Here is a 21,497-nt window from a genome sequence, read left to right as displayed (position 1 = left end):
GAGCACTAAAGGAGTCAGAAATAGGAACTCAAAACCAGCAGTGCAATCCAATTTTGCCAGAAAAAGTATTCCACCTTGGCAGAATTGATATACTGTATGGCCATGCACTTCTAAGTAACCATATTTCTGGCTCCTCAGACAAACTGTACTTCAATACAGGGAGAGGGAGGGAAAGAGGAAGGGACTCACCAGCCACAGAGTTAGGGCGGGGCATGAGGTACAGAGGGATGGAGTGGGCAGAGTGGGAGGACATGCTCTCCAGGTTGCGCTCAGGGATTTTGTTGAGGCTGTAGGTGGAGGCGGTCATGTTTTCATCCACCCTGTACAGGAACGAGTCCATGCCTGATTTCTGGGACTGCCACAGTTTCAGGTTTCCCCGGGAGCCCTCGCCGTATTTGCCGCCTCGCTCCATGTTTTCCGAGTAGCTGGTCAGTGTGGCTGCAACAGAACAGAACAAGGTCTCCTTCGGTTATGTCGCATACACAGCTATGATTGGTTTCACTGTGAGAAATGTGCGTCATACTTTTTAGGCCATTATCACACTTTACCCAGCCCGTCTGCTTTCCCCATCAAACTGCATCTCGTCTCTCCTGCTTTCTTGCTAAGAATGCACGAATGCCACAGTTGATGTCAACGTGACATGCGCACATGAATGGTCTTCCCTTGGGAGTACAGACTGGTTCTGACTGTGTATGAAAAGTACCAAAGTTTGACGGGTAACTCACCAAACCATTCAGGGGCAGTTATTAGTTTATATAACAACATTACAGATTACTGCATTTTGAGGTGCAGGGGAGACGAGAGGGTTCTTTTGGGTAATGCTGTAACCTGAGGCATGTTCCCACCGACTGTCACTGGTTTTAACTGCGGGTTAGCAAAGACTTTGGAGCTTCACGTCTGAGCAGGGACGGTGGCTTTAAATCCTGTGTTTTATAGACACACTTTTATTTGGTTTCTAGCTTTTTACCTCTTGGCATCTACCTTAATTGATTTTTAAAAGATAAATTCATATGTACACATGTTCACTGAAAGGGTTATTGGTTGTTGTAATTGTTCCTCCTGTCCATACTGGTCGCAAAGAAATCCCTTCTTAGTAAGTTCTTTAGTTTATTTAGGTCAACTTATAAAACTCAAATACACATATAAACAATTATAAATAGAAAATCAAAAGTCCTTACTTTCACACCGACCCTTTTTACATTCATTATTTTGTAACATTAATAAATGTATACACTGAAAATGGAATAAATAAATATAATATTTGTATATTGTAATGTATTTACATACTAGTGTTCATACCTCAGTTTTATACTTTATACATAAAATAATAGTTAAGTGTATAGCACATTTTCATTAGCTTTTCAAAACTATTCCACACACAGATTTATTTGAACTCCTTTGACTTTTAAACATCTCGCATTTGATTTGATCTTTGTTTTTTGGTAAACATGCAAAGTCCTCTGAGTTCATACTGACCCACTCTAATTTGAAACAACTTGTGGATACAGTCTGGAAGCATCTTATGTTTTACTTAATATATTGATTGCTCAGGTTCAAATCTCTTAACTTTGAGAGCATGTTAGTTGATAAATAATATGTTGGTCGGTTCATGAAGCGAAGAAGAAAAACATTTTAAAATGTTGGCCAAATCTGCGTGCAGATCTTACCGATAATCCCGCTGTCCCTGCTCTCCAGGGTTGAGGTGGGACTGGTGACCGAGCCGTAGGCACAGTCCTTGTTGCCGGCCTGGCCAGGCATAGCAGGAGGGAGGGTGGAGCAGGGGCTGCCTGCAGGGGGTGAGGCGGTGCTGCTGGTCAGGGTGGAGCACGGGCTGATCCTCTGGTTCTGGCAAAGACACGTTCACACATTTTTAAAAAGCTTTGTTATGTTCCAATAATTCATTTAGTACACACTTGTATAAAAGGCAAAGTACAATGTTTGAACATTATATATCTGAGTCATATTCAGAGGAACATTTCATACGGGTTTTGCAGTTTATCAAAGCTCAGCCCTCCCACTGCCTTCATGTAGTGAGTCCTTCACAGGGTCTTCTCTCCCACACACATACAAACACATATCATAATAAATAATCATTTGTAGCAATTTTCTCAAGTATAGGACTTAAAGAGTTTCACAAATTCTATATTGCTACACATCTTAAAAATAAATATGTGCAGTATAATTACACAAACAACACACACTCAACAACTAATTATTTCCAATAATGTTGATAAACAGCACCTGTAACACCTACATCGCTTTACAAATGTACTTTACAGCAGAATTGACTGAAGCTGAGGAATGGCATAAGAAACCAAGCGTTGGAGAGTGAGTGCACACATCAGGGATGTGAGCCGCAACATCTAAATGCAGGAAAACAGTAATTTCCCCTTTTTAGAAACAAAAGGGAGTGGCATTTCCAAAATCAGATTCTGCACAGTCCCATGACACACGTGAGGTTGTATAATGTAGTTCTTGTTGTTTTAACACTAATATTACTTTAAATGGATATTATAATCTGGATAGAGCTCAATAAAACATATGATTTGTTGAAAAATAACTATTTTGTCAACATATCCTAACCTCACTGACAGACCTATTTTCATGCATATTTTTTTCAATTAAGTAAACAAAACAAAAAGATGAAACAACAATCCCATACACGCACTGAATAAAATAAATATTTCCAGTCCTGGCATTGTTTTGGCATCCTGCCGTGACCCTCTTCTGCATCAGCTCAGGTTATGAGACAAGAGACCACAGGGGACAAAAGAACACTGCTGCATCTAATCTGCTGCTGCGAACACCCACAGATGCACTCTCACACAAACACACAGGCACACACACCTGAATACATGCATCCACAGATATGCAGAGGCACAAGAAAAACAGGGATGCCAAGTCATGCAGTATGTGTATCAGACATTGAAACACATAGAGGTCTCTCTTTAACAGGTCAACACTGGGGGTGAAGTGGCACTCGAGGCTAAATCTAGTCTGGTTTAATCTGCAGGAAGAAGACTGAAGGGACACGTTGAGCTAACACACACAACCACACATGTTTACAGTCGGGACTAGGGCTGCAACTGACGATTACGTTCATAATTGATTAATTAATTAAACTATCTGCAGACAGGCTCTTCAGGCTGGGGGTCAGAAGATAAAACGTCAGCAAGTTGCCCACAATGACACAATGCTAACATGCTAATGTTTAGCAGGTATAATGTTAACCATGTTCACCAATTTACATCAGCATGCTAGCACACAAACAACAGCTGAGGATGATGGGATTATGGCGCTAGAAGGAAATTCAGAAGATCACCAACGTTTTTACAAATCATCCAAAAGGGAACATGATTGGCTGAATCAAATTTCATGACAATCCATCCAACAGTTGTTGAGACAATTTTACTTAAAAGCACAAATGTCAACGACACGGTGGCGCGAGAAGAAAAGCCAGAGGATCATAAAAGTCATTCAAATTCATCCTCTGGGGACCACGAACGTCTGTACACACTTCCATTGCAAACCATCCAAAACAATCCAACACCTCAGCCAAAGATTATACCTTTACGAAGACAACAATATGCAGTTTTGATTGACAGGTAAGTTTATTCTTAAGGTTGTAGTTAGTGGTGGTGTTGAACTGGACTGTATTATATTGAGAGGTGCGTTTAATGTTTTTCCCTTCGCATTTACAAACATATAGGGAGAAGAACATTAGAAACACATTTTGATATAATTCACTCCAGTACACATTAACTATGATGTCAGTAATAAACATATTAACACTTCTCTGAAACAACAAACAATGGCCAATATAAGCTTGGTAAAGATACTGTACTGGATTGTATAGGTGTACCTGCACTGTACAATAGTACTGGTGATAGTAATAGTGTATTAATGGTTTAGTGGTTGAATTATAAACTGTGACACCTGTAAACTTTCAATAACAGCGCATGGCCTCCAGCCTCTGCTTAATGTGTTTGTCGCCGCTGCCCTCTGCTCACCGGGACCGTTTAAGTGTCTTGTTGACCCACACAGCAAACACATATTACACAAACAAACACACAGACACACAGCAGCGCTACCTGCTGGGCTAATGAACCTTGCAGTGTGCAGGCCTGACCTTAAACGTTGCACGTGGATTGGATTGAACTCGGGAGCATCGCGTCTATAGAGGGAGCTTGAGCACGAAAGTATGAAAGGTAATTAACGGCACTCTCTGCGAGTTAAGGTCACCTTGTTCCGTCTGCTGGTGAGGTCTGGCAGCAGAGACACCAGCTGATGTAGGAATACAACCATGTCAAATGGAAGATGGTCGATTGGGAAGTTAACCCTCACCTCATGCTCACTGATTGTTTAAAGCAGGTTGATAAGTAACTTGGTTGTGATGACATCCTCCAAAAGAACCAGATTACATGTGTGAATCTACTGTATTACTGTAATCTGTGCTCTCTTTATTGAAAGCTCGTAAAGCCCAAGCAAATGTGACCCGCTCACTAATCTGCTAATAAATGATGTCTCGAGGCAATCTCTGTCAGTTTTTGGTGGTTAATGAATCAAACAAACTGCAATCCAGGGAACAGTATTTGGGGGAGATATCTTAAATAATAAGTTTGTACTGTGTGCACGATGCAGCGGGGTGCTAGTGTGAGTCACGTCTCTAAAAAGAGCCGCTTGAATAAACCTCTCTCAATTTATACACCCCCACTGCTACAGCAGCGCTCACATCAAGCACAGGCAGTCCATCAGTCTAATCGCTTATCCACACTGCTTTAGTGCAAGCCCATACCTACGCCCTCTTTAAAGGCCTCAGCAACAGGTTTGTCACTTTCCCCCCCCCCTCCCTATATCTCTTTCTCTGTCTCTCTCTGCCGCCACTGTTTTCTTTCCTCGGTTTGGAAAATTCATACCTGTCAAATCAGGTTCAGGGAGAGAAACCAGGGCATCTGCTGCAGAGCTTAGAGCAGGCCCGTTGTGCCAGGAGCTGTTTGTTGCACAACTGCCAAATTCACAAATTGAAAGGTTACGGTGCAGGAGAGAAAACCTTGAACCTGCTGCTCAACACAAATCGAGAAACTTGCTTTGAATAAGTAAAGTTTAAACTACGCTGGGAAATAAATAATTGAGAGTATTTGTTATATAAAAATCTAATTAGACGGGGAGATATCTAATGCTAGATGGACATTCTGAATCTGTGGTGTCTTGAGGGCAATTTACAAAGAAGTCTTTTGATCGGGCTACCCTGATATCCAAAGATCTGCCAAAACCGAGTGTATACACTGATACAATGAAGATAAATGTTAAAACAGATCGAATCAAGTTCCAAAGCACGATCTCTCCCGTTAGAAATGTGTCAAAATTACGTGCACAATCAGAGAATTAGATAAGGATAAACCATAACAATAGCACGAACGGCGATAAAGTCGTTAATCCTCCACAACCCCAGAAAAGGTTTCCCTTATATTGACTCAAAGACTGTGTGCATCAGGTGACATCATGAGATTTGAACGTAATGTTGAGGGGAAAGAAACACTTTCTGTCATTCAGTGAGGCTCCATGATTAAAGATAAGAGTTGTGTCTTCTTCTCAAAGGAATCCAGAGAAAAATGAGTCTCTCTGTAACGTCCTCAAAGCAGATTTGGTTGTGGGAAATGAAGTTCATTAGTGAGGACTATTACCTGTCTCGCCTCGGGTTCCTCCATGCTGTACTGGGTACCGGCTGGCCCCTCGCTCACTTTGTCTCCCAGAAGGAAACCCAGGCGCGTCATCAATGTGTTGGCTGCCTCATCCACCGACGGAGGGGGGCCCAGCTCCTGGCTTGACTCCCCTGCAGAGGCAGAGAGACGGCAGGAGGAAGGAGGTGGAGGGGGTGAGGAAGACATTGCGGGGGAGAGAGAGAAGAGAGAGAAAGAAGGAACAAATGTGTGTCAGTGGTGGGTAGGAACAGAACAGCAGTTTGTTTAAAAATAAAAAAAGACTTCAAGTCTTTACCTGGAAATATTAAACATGTAGAGTATTTGCTACACCCACTTTACATAAACCACAGCAGCTACAACAGACCCGGATACAGGGAACAACAGCACCTGTGCTGTGGACAACTACATGAAAACACCCTACCTGAGTTTTCCCTTAGCTCAGAGCTGTGCATTAAAGGCAAATTCCACCACAGCTGGACATCTTTGTTGAGGTGTCTCCTTACATAAACTCGAAAATCCCTTCAGCCGCAACAAGAATCCTTTCAAGCTGTTTACAAAAACCTATTTCCACACTGACTAGCAAAAGCTTTCTACACTGACGACAGCTCCTTCCGCACCACACTCATCACCACTGCAGCTCGTGTGACGCAATGAGATACGCCCTTCACCTGCGCGAGAGAGAGAGAGAGAGAGAGAGAGAGAGAGAGAGAGAGAGAGAGAGAGAGAGAGAGAGAGAGAGAGACAGACAGAGAGCGAGAGCGAGAGACAGAGAGAGACAGAGAGCGAGAGACAGAGACAGACAGAGACAGACAGAGACAGAGAGAGACAGAGAGAGACAGAAAGCGAGAGACAGAGAGAGAGAAGTGACTTTTCAAGACAAAGTGGGTTTGTATCCACCACTGTCCTGTTTACAGAGCTCTAAAGAGAGAAAAGAAAACACCAGGGCGAGTCTGCGTGATGATCAGATGATCAAACACACACAAACACAAACTTTGGCATTTCAGCTGCCAACTTTGTAACATGACCCAAGAAAAAAGAAAAGAATCCCTTAATGACCTCATCTTGTCACCCTGTTGCCTGGTTACTCTCCACCCATAACAAGCCCTCATTACTGGAGTCATATTCTTTTTAATAACACCGGCTATCATGCCCTAGAGGTGCCTACTACATCCATTTCAACTCAATTTCATTTTATTTACTGGAGTGTCACTCACAGAGCTGAAGCTTTCACTAATTACTCACATTGCTGCTGGTCGTAAAAAAGGAGTAACTAGTGGCTGAATACAAACAGCTGTAATTGGATGTATAAGCCTGAGAATTGGCCCAGACATTAATGGCATTGAAGCCCACAGCACGAGATGGCATGGTGTTTAAATACATAGCAGTGAGACAAAGCGGCAGGGCCAGTTTGCTCTCTCTTCTCCTCACTCAATTTCCTGCAGGGCAGGTCAGACCAGACTGGCAGGTAGCTACACCAAGTCCTGACTGACGACCATTAGAAAGTCCCAGCCCCCACACCACCTCTCTGAAGACAGACAGCTTGTCTGAAGCCTGTGGCCTCTCACTCGTCTGTTCAAAGACTTACAGACAAACAGGCAATCTAAAGCCCGGGCTACCCCACTCTGTTCGCTCACGGACAGTCAGTGCACGTCAGGGTTCTCATTAGATTGACTCCAAGTCTCTCTGAGCAAGTAAGGGAAGACTGGCACCTTCTGATGTTAGAAAAAATAAACCTTTGAAGCACGATATGTTGCCGAGCCTCAATAAAAACACACAGGAGCAACCCATAATGAGGTAATCACAGCACACATTAGGTCCAAAACAGCTAATTACTTATGAGCCTTGATGAGATGGATGTAATACAGCTCAATACATTTGATATGGAGCAACATTTACGGGGGCCTCCAAGGTCACTGAATCTCCAAACATCCCTGGAGGAAGAGTGCTGAACGCAGTAATAGAGAAGGTGTAGGTAGATGGAATTACTGCTCCACCTCCTTACAACTAATAGAAGAACATTGAAGGTGAAGAAACATCTATCCACTGGCTATTAGTGCTGCAACTGCTGATTATTTTCATTCATAATTAATCTGCAGGGTTTATATTCATTATTTGGTTTATAAAATGTCTATCCCAGTTTTAAGTTAAAGCTGATGTCTTTAAATGTCTCGTAGATATTGAGTTTAACATGGTATAAAACAAAGAAAAGCAGAAAATCTCCACATTTTAAAGGCTGAAAATAAAAAACATTGCCATTTCTTGCATACATTTATATTTTTATGTTGATCGACTAATGGATTATTCAGTTGATCATTGAAGCTATCCATTGATGTATCCTGCACGTGTTGGCTGCAGAGTATGCATGTGTCTGGACATTGAGGCGGTGAAGGCTTCCCAGTTGACAGACTGGTAGGAGCAAGCAGTGAATACATTAGCGCTGATTAGTCAACTGCTCCTGGGGGGTTTGTGGCTGTGACCGTGATCAAACAGGGGCTCTTTCTCTTTGTCACTGTTTAAGTGTTTGTCTGTGTCCTTTACACTCATCTTCTTTGATTACCTCTCTCACTCTGTCTGCCTGTACTCTTGTCTTTTAACCTTTTTTTTTTCTTACAACAGCATTTGTGTCGCAGCCAGCTGTCGGACAACCGTGTGCAGGGGCGAGCAGTCTGTGCTTCTTTTGATGTGGGAGCAAAATCTCTAATCTGGACGCCGGAGGCCACAGTAACTCCCTTGAGCTAAACATAGGCAATCCTGTTGTATCCTTAGAAAACCTACAATGCGGTCACTAGAACCAGTGGTTGGAGAAACTACTTTCATGGAGCTGCCAACTAAAATCAAAATATGAACGTTTGATATGCCAAAAGCTAAAACAATGATATCATAGCACATGTATTTCATCTACATCATGTGCAATTCTTTTTATCACTTCCTTAATGTAACCAATACTAAGCTACTATAAAAAGGAATCTACACACGGAACATTACCATAATGTAGGGGTATGAGTTATTTCTGTTTATAGCTCCTTTTGTTCTTAAAACACAGATTCTATCAATCACACACTGTACCTCTTACTGAAGCCTCTGAAGACAAACATCCAGATCGCTTCAAAGCTAAGTGACAGCATCAAGAACATAACACTCGCCTGCAGAGGAACTCATCACGGTGACACCATGACATCCTTTAATGATAAAAATTGAATATGAATAAAAATAACATATCTCTTAATATTCCAAACCAGCAACCCCAACACACACACACACACACACACACACACACACACACACACACACACACACACACACACACATCTGTAAACCCGCACACTCCTCTCCATTGGATTCCTGAGCTGCGAAGGAGACAGATGGTTGCATAGCAACTATCTTTGCGCACAGCTAGGAATGTGTTTCTGTGCAAGCGCATCTGTTTCTCCCTGGCCGTCCACAGATCTGCCCTCACGCACCGAGAGCATGGAGAGAGAAGCATGTGTGCTGCAGGCAGGGGACTGGACAGGAGATGGTATTAATAGGCCCGGGGCTGCAGGTAAGATAGCACATACCATGTGGCGGCTCATATTTCACCTATACCTAGGCACTTTAACTTCCACTTCCGCAGGGCAAGTCCACAGAGAGCAAATACTTATTTACAAACAATGACCTAAAAGTAACCCACGCATGTGTTTTTTAAAAGTTAAATGCAATGCTCCAAGAAGAGGTGATATGTATGGATAAAAAGGTGAAAATTAAATCTCAGAATAGCTGTTCCTTTAGCTGTTGACAGCTAAAGGAAATGGAACAGGGTAGATTCACACCTATTTCAGAAAAAAACATGAATAACATTAAATACAAGCACAGTTAGGTATGTGCAGGCAAACACATCATCAGCAAGGAACCAGTGACTGGAAAGCTAATCAAGAGATCAGAGTGAAGTTCACATTCCTCTTGTGCACAGTGGTGATCGTATCTATGCAACAATATTTGGATTTGGTGTTATACATGAAAGAAAGTCAGGTCTTAGGGTTAGGAGAGGGTGATATGATGATGAACGACCATCGGCAGACATTTTAATATGTTATTGGAATTTTTGCATCAAGGTAATGAAGCGCCTGTATATGCCAGGTATCTCATTTGCTAAATAACTAAAAATACACATTGTTAGCTTGTTATTTAATCCATAAATGTACATACTTACTTACTATAAACAGTTTCTCCTTTGTTTTTTCCAAAATATATATTTATATTTAGGATATTGGCACTTTTAAACACAATGTTCTTCTCCTTATTTGCTGGCATGTGGCTCATTTTAATGTCTAGTTTATTATTTAACTGACTTTTTTTTTTTATATTTATGGTATTGTGTGTTTTTTTTATACATTTTATTTATATATTTTTTATTAGTATGCTATGTTGAATGTTGTCTTGCTTGGCACTACGTGCTCCCCAAATCCATTACATTAAATCCATGTTTGTTTTTTGTCTGCTATAGTACACATATCTGCTCTGTAAATCATGTGTCCAAGCCAAAATGGGGACATTAGCATTTCATATTTTTTTGTTTCATTTTTGGATTAAATCATCGAAACACTGCTAGTTCTCTGTCCACATAGATGCTTGTTTCCATACAGCCAATCAAATGGCGAAAGTTTATTCACTTTGTCACACGGTCCCCTGCTGAGGCTCAGCCTGCCAGTTGCTGTCAATCAAACACAGACACCAACATTTACCCTAAGACCCCTTTTCAAATAACACCGACATGTTTGACTGCAAAAAAGGAGGAATAAATATGATTTCAGTTAGACTTAAACTAAATTAAACTCAAAGTCAACTATATATGGATATTGTAATATAAATCAAAATACATAAGACACGATAGAGGATGATATTCGTGCACCCACACCTAGTCCGGGAAGTTACTGTAAGACGGTTGAGCTCACTCGGATGATATAAGGAGGACTGCTGGTGGTCAAAATTTATTAGCCATCTCACAAAAAATTCACAAACCATATTTATGAGACCACAAATGTCTTTGTAGGCCTTAAAAATCAGCTGACATCTGACTTCCTCCAGGACGCCAGACAGTGTCAGCAGCTGACTGGCATGCGATCAGATGTTTAAGTCACTGCCCTGCTGCCACTCATGCCAGGATGCCCTTGTTAAGAGCTAAGATGTCCATCTGTTCACCTGGGAGTGCAAGTCCTCCCCTCCCTCCTGGTTCCTCTCCAGCTCAAGTTGCTATTGCACAAACACAGTATTCCTGGTTGTAATCAACAATTTTCCTGCCTCAATGGCGGTGGATATTATCGTTTCAACCCTGAAATGTCACATCTGCAGGAGATTTTAGCAGCTCACCACAACTGATAGGTTATTCCACAGTCTATTTCACAGGACTGATGCAAAATAAAGCCATAGGGACAACTGCTTTTCATCTATTATATTCAACAGCAAGCCAGATGCCAGACCTAAAGGGTGTATCCTAAGGTACAGCATACTATTTAGACTTCTACAGATATAAGAAATGCTATGAAAAATTATATTTGAGTACGTTTCTATAAAACAGATCACCTACTTAGAGCTCCCATAGAGCACAGACTCAGCAGAAGAGGCTGACAGACGGAGAAGGCTGGTAGCACTCTGTCGACCATTTTCCTCCCAAAGTTACAAAAGTTAAGCCCTGAGTCCTCCCATCGCTATTGCTCACATGTCTTCATCCAATCCTGGGGTGTTGCAGCATCGTCCTACTCTGGTGAGAAGTCCTAACAGCCACCAGAGGTCGAGCCAACAACACAGGTCAGGAAGCTAACGCTGCGCTTCTCCGTGGCAACAGGGAGAGCAGAGGCAACACGAGAAAGCAGATATACCAGAACCAAATCTCAGCAGAGCAATATCCTCGAGTGACCCGCTTTGCAGCGTGATGAGGGGAGAGATAGTGGGAGAGAGGGGATGTGACAAGGATAGATAGGGGGGTTAGGTATAGAGAAATCTGGACTGTCTGCAGGATTACCGAGCAACCACCGACTGTGAAGTTAACAGAAAAACAGCGTCGCCACCTAAACAAGCTCTGCGTCTGAGAAGTAGAGCAGAGTGAGGAAGCAGCGAGGGAGGATTAGAGCGACAGAGAGGGAGGAGGAGGCGATGAGGATGGACACTGTGGGCACCAGCAAAGCTATTTCATTAATGACCTTAGCAATGTTTTTTTGTCTTTGCAGCAGCAGGCAGAATTCTCCCCCATCCCTTTCTGTGTCTCTCATTCTGTGTCTCGCATTCAGAGACGGGAACCAACATGCAGAAAGTAACAACAAAATGGATGAGCTGGCCAAAAACTTACCAGGGCAGTATGTGTCCAGGTCTGGGTTCTTGGCAGTGGTGAAGGTGTGTGTAGGGGAGCCAAGCTCTGATTGTGGAATGCGAGGGCTCTCCACAAACTTTGCTTTCCGCAGAGGGGCTGGGAGCAGAAAGCATACACACATATAGAGAAAGAAGAGGACAACATTTACACACACACACACATACACACACACACACACACACACACATACACACACATATAAAAAGATCAGGGAGATGGTAGAAAGAGAGGAGTGACAGGGACAGGACAGAAAGGGAGGAAGACAGAGAGCTTATGAACTTGAAGTAGCACACTGATATAATGAAAACATCTTGAAGGCTTTACTTAGGCAGCTTTCCATTTGCCTTGGGTCAAGTAAAGCTAAAGCATGAGTAAACAAGCAGCATGGGCAAACAGGTAGTGGGCCTCAACCAACCACAGAATTATGAAAATATCCCCATAGGCCTACATTTCACTCACAGCGCACAAAAGAAGACGGACCTTTTAGCTGAAAAGATGGATTCAGTTGTGTCTATTTGTCCAGCGTCACAATCACACCAAGAAGGCAAATGAGATCCATTTTTGGAATGTTCTCGCGCCTGAGTCAAGCACAAAGTCTGAGACATCAAACGAGTCCCTTCAACGTGAAAATCAGAGAGGGAGAGAGAGAGAGAGAGAGCGCGTTGAAAGCCGGGGGTGGTGATTGTGACACGATCTTTTTCTGGGTTCTTGGTCACGGCACAGGGATTGTAAGCACCGTTAGCCAGACCAGCTTATGGTATCATGAGTGCAAACATCGTGGCAGCAGCAGCAGGTCTACTAGGCACAATAATTCATGAACACTTGTTGTACCCACAGGGAGAGATGCCAAACAAAACTTAACCATCCATTCAATGGCATTCTTTACTTCGTAGAGCAGCTTTGCAAGGAAGCATTCATAAAGCAGACAAGGGGTGACAAGAAAATCCATTATGTTATAGAGGTGTGACCTTAAAAACACAACTCACATTCAGCAGGTATCAGGACTAGAGCGGCAAAGGTGACTCGATTATGGATTTATCAGTTCTTTACTCCTCTATGAAGGTACAATTAATATCTTTGGGTAGTGGAAAGAACAACACATTTGAGGACGGCAATTTGGGCTTTGGGAAACACAATTTCATAGACCGAACAACTTATCAAATAATAATAAATAATATTTAGTTGCAGCCCTAATCAGGACATATTTTCATCTGACTCAATTAAAAGTCCTCACTTTTTTAAAATGGCGACTCTAATGGAGATGTACACAGGTCCAAGTGTGCAAAGAAATCCAGGTGATATCAACTATTTTGTGCATGGCTCATTTGTTTAACTTATTTTCTTTTACTTTTTTGTAATTGTGTATGCAGGAACCAAACATAATTTGTTCTTAATTGACTGATCTGGTTAAATGAGGGTTTAAAACAGATTATGTAACTGTATGCTGCAACTGTTAACCATTCATATTATGGGTGAGTGCACATGTCTAAAGCTATCCGGTGCAGCAACACTGTGCTGAACCAGAGTGGGGTGAGCAGGAAGTCACGAGCAGCAGCTGAAACATATATTCAAGCAACAATGAACAGGCTTTTTACTGCTTTTGTTTGGGGTTCATGTTACAGCTGATGCCAGCATAATGCACGTGTGTTTCTCTGTGTATAATGTGTCGAGAGTAGAGTTGTCGTAATGTACATACGTTATGTAAAGACAGACTGAAATAACACTAGATCTTTCCAAATCTGTCTTCAAACTCATTGTTTTCAAAATGTCAACTTTTTCAGGAACTAAATCAGCTTATGCTCAGTGACAATGATTTGTTTCTCCAAATGCTGGTAATCTAATGGGGTTTAAAGGGCTTTATGATATGCATCAGTGGTAGGATTTCTCAAGCCATAAGGGAGTTTATAATCCTTCATTTATCCGAACAAGACCGAGAGTCTACAGCTACGCTGGCGGCTCTGTGAGGATGCACTTATAGGCGCAGCAGTGCTCTAAGCTAAATGCTAAAATCTGCATGCTAACATGCTCACAATGACAATGGCGTGTTAGCATGCTAACTGGCACTAAACACAAAGCGCAAGAATGTAGGCATAAACCAAAGTATTGAACAAAGATAACATTTGACCTGATGACGCTACAAATTATGGACAACAATGTGTGTAGCAAATTTCATGGCAATCAGTCAAATAGCTATCGAGACATTTCACAACGAACAGTGACAACATTATTTTGTAATCACAGGAATTTGTCATTCCTTGATCCGGAGCTACACCAGAAACATTTCACTTGTTCCTCGTCCCATGTTCCAACTTTCCACCAATCCGCTGCGATCTGTTTGAGATTTGAGATATTCTGCTCACTCACAAACATGCAGTCAAACAAACAAAAACAAAATCTCCTTGGCAGAGGAAATAAAGAACTCCTTCAGAGCTATGAGTGTGTGTGTAAAGTAGATGCTTGCCACAAACAGTGTTAATGCTGTGTTGGTATGGTCTGGAGAGGACCCTGCTAATTGACCACATGGAGGAAGTGAGCCAGCACAGATGCCACAGTGACACACTACGACTGACAGCCAGGAGGAGGAAGTGAGTTATCAACGACTGGATCAACTGCCATGAAACAAACTCTGACAGAAAACCATCGATGTATCCTGCCAGACAAACAACTCAAAAACATAATTTTCTCTTTTTAAATGAATAGTTATACATTTTGGCCAATGTTTAATGGTTTAAGACAGAAGTACCCACTTACGATGTAAGTGGTAAATTCATTAAGAACCGTTGACCTTCAATAGAAAAGAAGTCTATTTCATTTTCAAACCACAGTCCTACCTTATTTCAATAAGCTGCTCTTGAACCTGCAGTGACAAACTGGCAACAGCTTGTACTAGCTTGTAACTACAAGGAGCCTGTCACGCACTGAGCTTTAACGTGACAATGTGCTGGCAAGAGCATCCACAGCATATATAAAAAACTGTAAAAGATTTGTTGATATATATATATATATATATATATATACTTTTACAGTACACCTGTGCACCTCCAGAACTAGCATGCAGCTGAACACCAGTTGACAATGACTGTGCTTAGAGACTAAAAGCATTTTCCCCTACAGAATATCAATTTCTGGATAAACTATGTTGAATGGGAGATTACCACTTCTTTTGCTTTTTGTCTCCCTGATCTCACCTCTGTGAAATGGCGAAGTGAGACTGTCTATTGGAGTAAATCCCCTCTATAGCAGCGGCTCTAGGAGACTAAATCCCAGGGACTTTTCTCCTGCAGTTCTGTTGTCAGTGTGTGCCAGGCTGAGGATGGGTGACAGTGTGATGGATGGCAGCAGGCAAATCCACTCCTCTAATGAGCTTATGAATAAATATCTCTAGTCTGTGTGTGCACATGCACGTGGCTGTGAAATAGATATTTGTTACATGCTCTGGATGCGAAGGTGTGAATATGAATATGCACGTATGCATGTGTGTACATGTGAGATTAGAGTGAGAACGGGGAGGGGGATGCAGAGAGGTTGGTAACAATGGATCATTTAGAACATTTTAAAAGAAGCAGATCTGTATTCCCAAGATTGTCAGTGTATACACACAGCCTTTGGTGAAATCATCAACAACAAAAAAGGAAAGTCAATATTGTGATTCAAATTCACGTTTGCAGGGTGTTGTTGCACATGAAAGAGGAACGCTTCTTTTCAACACCACGGTCCCCACTGACACAACCTGGGTTTTCAACAAATAAACGACAAGATCTGAATATGAATTAGGGACTCTAATATGCAATGCACAATTTCTCATTTGCTGCAGATAAGTGAACGATAAGCACGTGAAAGGAGACATTTCTATGGCGATAAAGTATCGTCTGGATCACTGTCTCAGTTACATACGACCTCAGGCGCCCACACATGCATGTATTACCATTACACACACAGAGAGAATAATGTGGGTGAGGACATACATCGCCCAGCTGTCTGCAACCCAAGCAGAGCTTTACAGAAACCAAGCATGCGGCTCTGGTCACTATGGCAACAGCAGAGCACAGGGAAACGACGAGACTTGTCCATCTTTTGCTACTTGGTGATGGTGTAGGGAGAGGGGGATTTCAATGACAGTAAAAGCTTCAAAGTCCCGACACATTCACTCAAATGTAATCAAACAACCTCTTTGTATCAACAACTCCACCGGTCTTCCCCTCGTCACCTCAATTCAAAGAATTCAGCTTTCAAATATACAAGCTGCAGCAACTGAGGCTGTGATCCTTTGTGTTGAGGCTATCTTCCATCTGCTGAAAGAGCTGAAGTGCTCTTTATCAAGTCTCCTGACAAATGTGAGGACCATAAAGAGGATTGTATATGTGTTTATTCTGCAGGAGGGCTAGCTAATGTGGTTCAATTAATATCACATTATTTTTAGGGATATTTGGATAGATATTGTGATATAGCTTATATATGAAATGTCAAAATCAAATGTATGTTCAGTGCGAGGAACTGTGTTCTACTGTCATGCCTTATATCAGATGAAACTCTTCACACATGAAAAACAAAACCCAAACCAACTCATTTTGCATTTTCTTTTTTTATTAGCTCAGAATGAAAGGTGTAAAACGATAACAAGATATGAGCATATTATCAAGCTATGATTCCAGTAAAAGTTGAAAATAGAATGTATTAATTATTAGCCATTCTCCATGTTAATGTTAAATTAGAACGATGTTTTGATCCAGCACCTGTAGAAGTGTTTGGGATATGCGCAGCCTACCCTGTAAAATGTTACATTTGAATACCTTCCACAGAATGTTGTGCTGGTATATTCTTTTATAATACATTTTTATGAGATTTGACACACTTTCATGTGAGCATAACACACCCAAAATCTCCGACCAAACTTTTCGTGGTCCAGTTGAATTGTGGGTAATGTGGATATGGATTAGGAATAAATGGAGAGAAAAAAAGAAGAAGATATCTCTGATTTGGCTGACCATCGTGAGTCCAACAATGATTATGAAGTGCAATACTAAATCGGGAAAGTACTTTTTAAATTAAATTATTCCAAAAATGTAAACTAGATGTGGCTGATAATTAATGTGTGCTTGATACCGAGATGTTCAGACCTGCTGTTTTACATTCGTTTCACCAGTCTTAATGCATGGCCCGCATTACTTCACGCATTACTTCACGCATTACTTCACGGCTTGTTCCCAGTGTGCGTGAAGTAATGCGGCTCACAGACCACGGGTGACTTTGTGTGTTTGACTTGTTGAACTAAACAACGCGGACCAGATGTTGCTCTGCAGCCTCAAAACAGAAGCAGTCAGCTGCAGCAAGTGCAAGTCCATTAGCAAGTGTGCCTCTCCCTCTCTTATGTATGTGTGCGAGTGTCTGCACACATGCACATGTGTTTTAATCATTACAGCCTCGGGAGGATTAGCCGAGCTAGGTGAGGCACAGGCAGAATTTTAAGAGGGAGGGGCTGATTTTCTAAGAACACTCATTAGCCGAGCTCTCCCTCGCCCAAAAAAGCTGTTAATTCAACGTTTCACATAACCTCATTGGGCCTGGATTAGACTAACGGCACAAGATCAAGGGATATCAAAGCCACGTCAACAAATGAGTAAATTCATCTGCAGGACCTAAATCTATGAGATCTATAAGCTGCTTATCCATCAAGTGTCCAAAATAGCATTGATTTCTCACAAAGCATCAATAAGTATGCAGCCGTCCAGCCTTAGGACAAGAGAAGGTGCCTGGAATCTGATTGGCTTTTATAAAAACAACTTGACAGAGGGCTATAGTAAGTAATCCTCACACAGGGCCTATAAGGCTGTTCTCAAGTTAAGACTTCGAAGTTACGAATACGTGATGTGGCTTTTGTCCTGCCCACTGCGCTGTGGAACTAAACAGTCCTCTTTAATATCGAGATTAAATGAAAATGGCCTTTTTACCCTTTTAGATCACATCCCCGGTCATATTGTGCATTTTTTTCATTTCTTTGTATTTATTTTTCAAAACCCAATCCTCTTTTCTTCCTTTAAAGCAAAATATGACGTGCTGACGCAAACTAATACCAACCAATAATATCATGACATCTAGCCATCTGCAACTTTTAGCGTCGAGGGTGTGTGGGAGCCACAGTTCTCTGTAACGCGCCACTCTCTAAACCCGCCAACTTGTGACTGATGAATGATCTTTTCATCAGTATTGTCATTATTTTACAAAGCAATAAGGTCTTTAAAATAAATAAACAGCAACAATTCACGTTGAATGAGTAATAGCATCCCATGCATCTTTTTTTGTGTTATTTTATATCCACTACTGTCGCTACTAAATATGAAACTAGTTTGGTGTTCACGCCCTGCAGAAGTACCTCCACTCGAGGAGTCCAGAGCTCCACCCTCTTTAGACTTTTGTTTGGGCATTCTTGACTTAATTCTCTCAACTTTTCTTTTCAATTTCTGTGTGTACACACTAACCTGTAGTCTCATGCCCTTTTATGTGGATTGACGGAGCGTTTACCTGCCAATTAGGATCAACTGGCATGTGTTTTCAATTTACGAGGACAATAGGATTCATAAGAACAAAGGTACGAACAATTCTGCAGTTTAAGAACACATCATGAACCTGACAGACTTTTCTCTGGACCTCAAGAACACATTTTAGAGCAAACTTTGGAAGATATTAGTGAATGAGGCCCAATGTTTGTAAGGCACTTTATAACACTGTTTATGAAACTGATCATCAATAGTACTGTTTATAATTATTGCTTAAAAACAGCCTTCCGGCTTGACGCTATTTTAGGGAGATCACAAGGACACTTTGTTATCAAATGTAGCTACAGTGGGCTACTTATTTGCTCTGAGCAGCTTTATTTTGATCATTCCATTTCTGGACTAAAGCCCTGTTGTGTACATTTGTACCTACGTCCATCCTGCAGGCTTTTTGGGCAGCTGTCTACTCCAGTGAACAAATCCTTCATTCCTGAAGGACTCTGCTCTCATGACTCAGCTGCTGAAGCACAGCGGCTATTGTTAACACTGAGTGGTTCAGACACTGTTAACTTAACTTTCTTATGGTTTCGCTCCTTCAGCGGCGAGAGGACAGAGAAGTGTCTGACCGTGAACTTTTCACATATAGCTCAGCGGGACTCATGGGAGGCCTGCAATACTGAAGCCAAAGAATATCAGCAAGCTGTAAAATTTACAACACCACTTTAAGAAAGCGAGTGTAGCATAATTGCCAAGGACACCACTTGATACAGTGGCCTAATAATAGCAAGTCTGCCTCGACCTCTGTCCCAGCTGGAGTTCAGTCCCTAGTGTGGATATTTATAACCTCCCAGCTACGCTCAATTTAAAGACTACGCCCTAGTCATTGAGAAAATCAGGAAACACAGGAAATCTCCATATTTGAGAGGCTGAAAACATTATTTTTAAAAATGATTTTATGTCTGACGCAAGCTGTGATCAATTTCCACTCTTATGTAATCCCGTAGTTGGCAGACTGATTGCGGCCATACAAAGTTAGAGCTGGGATCCAGATAAAGGCCTCATAGCGGCTTAGCACCCTGAAGTGACGGAGCAAATAACAGCAGACAGACATGTAGTCAATGATAATACTGGGGCTGGTGTCGTTGTGCAGTCCTGCGGTGTGTTAGGGTTTGGATACGCATGGACACACATACACCCCCAATAACACACTTCTTTAGGCCTCCATGCGTATCTCACAGAGAAATGTTTGCTCAGCTCTTCACCACCAGCATTCACAGAAAGCAGTGAGGTGGTATATGTAACCCACTGCTCTGTTTTGTAAGCAAATCATTATTATCGCTATTTATAGCACACTGCGGGTTTCTCTTTTCCAGTCCACGGCTTTCTTTCCAGAAGGTACAGCTAAATATCCAGATTAAACTAAATGCAACAAGCACACTGTAAGATAGTAATAGTAACTTCATTTGTAAAGCAGCTATCATGCTAAGGTGTAGCCTTTTGTTTATTGTCATTGCACAAAGTACAACTCAATTAAATAGGATTATAAATCAGACAGATTAAACAACCAGAAACAATGTAATAAAAAAGCTATGTTAATAGAAATCCATTGAACACTGGGGATTCAAGGGTAAAACCAAAAGGAGAAAAACATGAAAGCCCTGGAAAAATTAAAACCTAGAAGAAAAATGCAGATACAGAGCAAGTTTGCCGTTATAAGATTAAGGGGCGGGGTGTTTCACAATAGGCAGCTGCACCACTTTTATTGTTAAAAATAAGGAAATGTCGATGAAAAAAAGACTGTGAAGGACATTTAAAAAATGTGTTCTAGCTGCACTAAAGGTTATTTAGCTTTGCTCCCGAAATGATCTTGGGACTTAAAATGGAGAATCAATTCTGTATATGTTTTATTCTGTAGGCCAAACAGCTAAATAGTGATTGAGACTCATCTCTACCTACAAGGTCAGACAATTAAAGTTTCTTTGTTTGTTTTTCTCACCTCCATGTCTGAGCATTGGGATCATCCGAAGGTGATAACGACATTGTGATGACGTAACTAAGTGGGATGATGTGTAAAACTTTTTTTGAAAAGAGCCAAGAATGGTTCCTTGAGGAACGCCACAGTCAGTATCACACAAATTAATGTTAAGTATGAAGGAAACAAGACAAGTACAATACCCCAAAACACCCACCCATTTCTAAAGACTGTCATTCAAATTGAAATGATTTACTGTGTCTAAACTAAGGACAGACACTTTGTTAGCACTCGTGTTACTTTTTGCAGTGCTGCGTTTGGCTTGATAACCAGTCTGAACATTTTGTAATTATGCTATTGTCAGGTAGATTATTAGGTGCATGGTTAAAAAACAGTTTTCTTTAGAAGTTTATCGAAGAGAGGGAGATTACAGATGGGCCTGTAATTGCTAAGGTCGGCACTGTCTGGGTTGCATTCTTCAGCAGAGGGTATAGGTTAGCTGTTTTGAAAGCTTTGGGGGAAGATTTCTAATTTTCTTGTTACCTGGTATAAACACTAGAAGCTCAAGAACACAAGAGGATGACTTCGTCTTGCTAATGGCGGCACTAACTGTGTCTTCTCTCATCATAATAAAAGATTGATATTCTAAATCCCAGGGAGTTGTTACAGAGTTAGCAACACTGGCTCTCTTGGTGACTCATTCAAATTTGAAAAGTACTGATTGACTGTAAAAGGAAACAGACCTAAAAGACTGAGGGCGAGAGTTGCTGGGTCACTATATTGACCGGAGACAAAGGGGGAACTTGTCACCCTCCAACTAGTTTTCTACAATTCCATAATTAGATTCCTCTTCTAACCTTTTGCACTGAGAAACAAAGTGAGGGATTTGAAAGGACAGTGGTGTCGCCAACGCTTGATTTATAGCCGGGGTGTCCAGCATAGTACAGACTGTTCCCACACGGCAATAGAGTCACTCAGCTGGCTGCTTT

At 41.6% G+C, this 21,497-nt stretch overlaps 1 protein-coding gene across 7 annotated transcripts in view; it reads right to left on the bottom strand.

Moving 5' to 3' along the window:
- The window catches only part of tanc2b (tetratricopeptide repeat, ankyrin repeat and coiled-coil containing 2b), a 150,074-nt gene that overhangs the window by 39,146 nt on the left and 89,431 nt on the right, over positions 1–21,497 (bottom strand). For 5 of the 7 annotated variants that reach the window (XM_029456255.1, XM_029456257.1, XM_029456256.1 and 2 more), the window contains 4 exons: positions 12,025–12,141; positions 5,685–5,833; positions 1,668–1,845; positions 190–438 (listed from right to left, as the gene is read on the bottom strand). In XM_029456255.1, coding sequence (XP_029312115.1) covers positions 190–438; positions 1,668–1,845; positions 5,685–5,833; positions 12,025–12,141 — 693 coding nt within the window. The remainder of the gene's footprint in view (positions 1–189; positions 439–1,667; positions 1,846–5,684; positions 5,834–12,024; positions 12,142–21,497) is intronic. The other 2 variants (XM_029456260.1, XM_029456262.1) reach the window with 1 other exon arrangement.

This window comes from Cottoperca gobio, chromosome 19 (genome assembly GCF_900634415.1).
Source record: "Cottoperca gobio chromosome 19, fCotGob3.1, whole genome shotgun sequence".
Taxonomy (NCBI): domain Eukaryota; kingdom Metazoa; phylum Chordata; class Actinopteri; order Perciformes; family Bovichtidae; genus Cottoperca; species Cottoperca gobio.
This window is presented reverse-complemented; position numbering and strand designations above follow the sequence as displayed.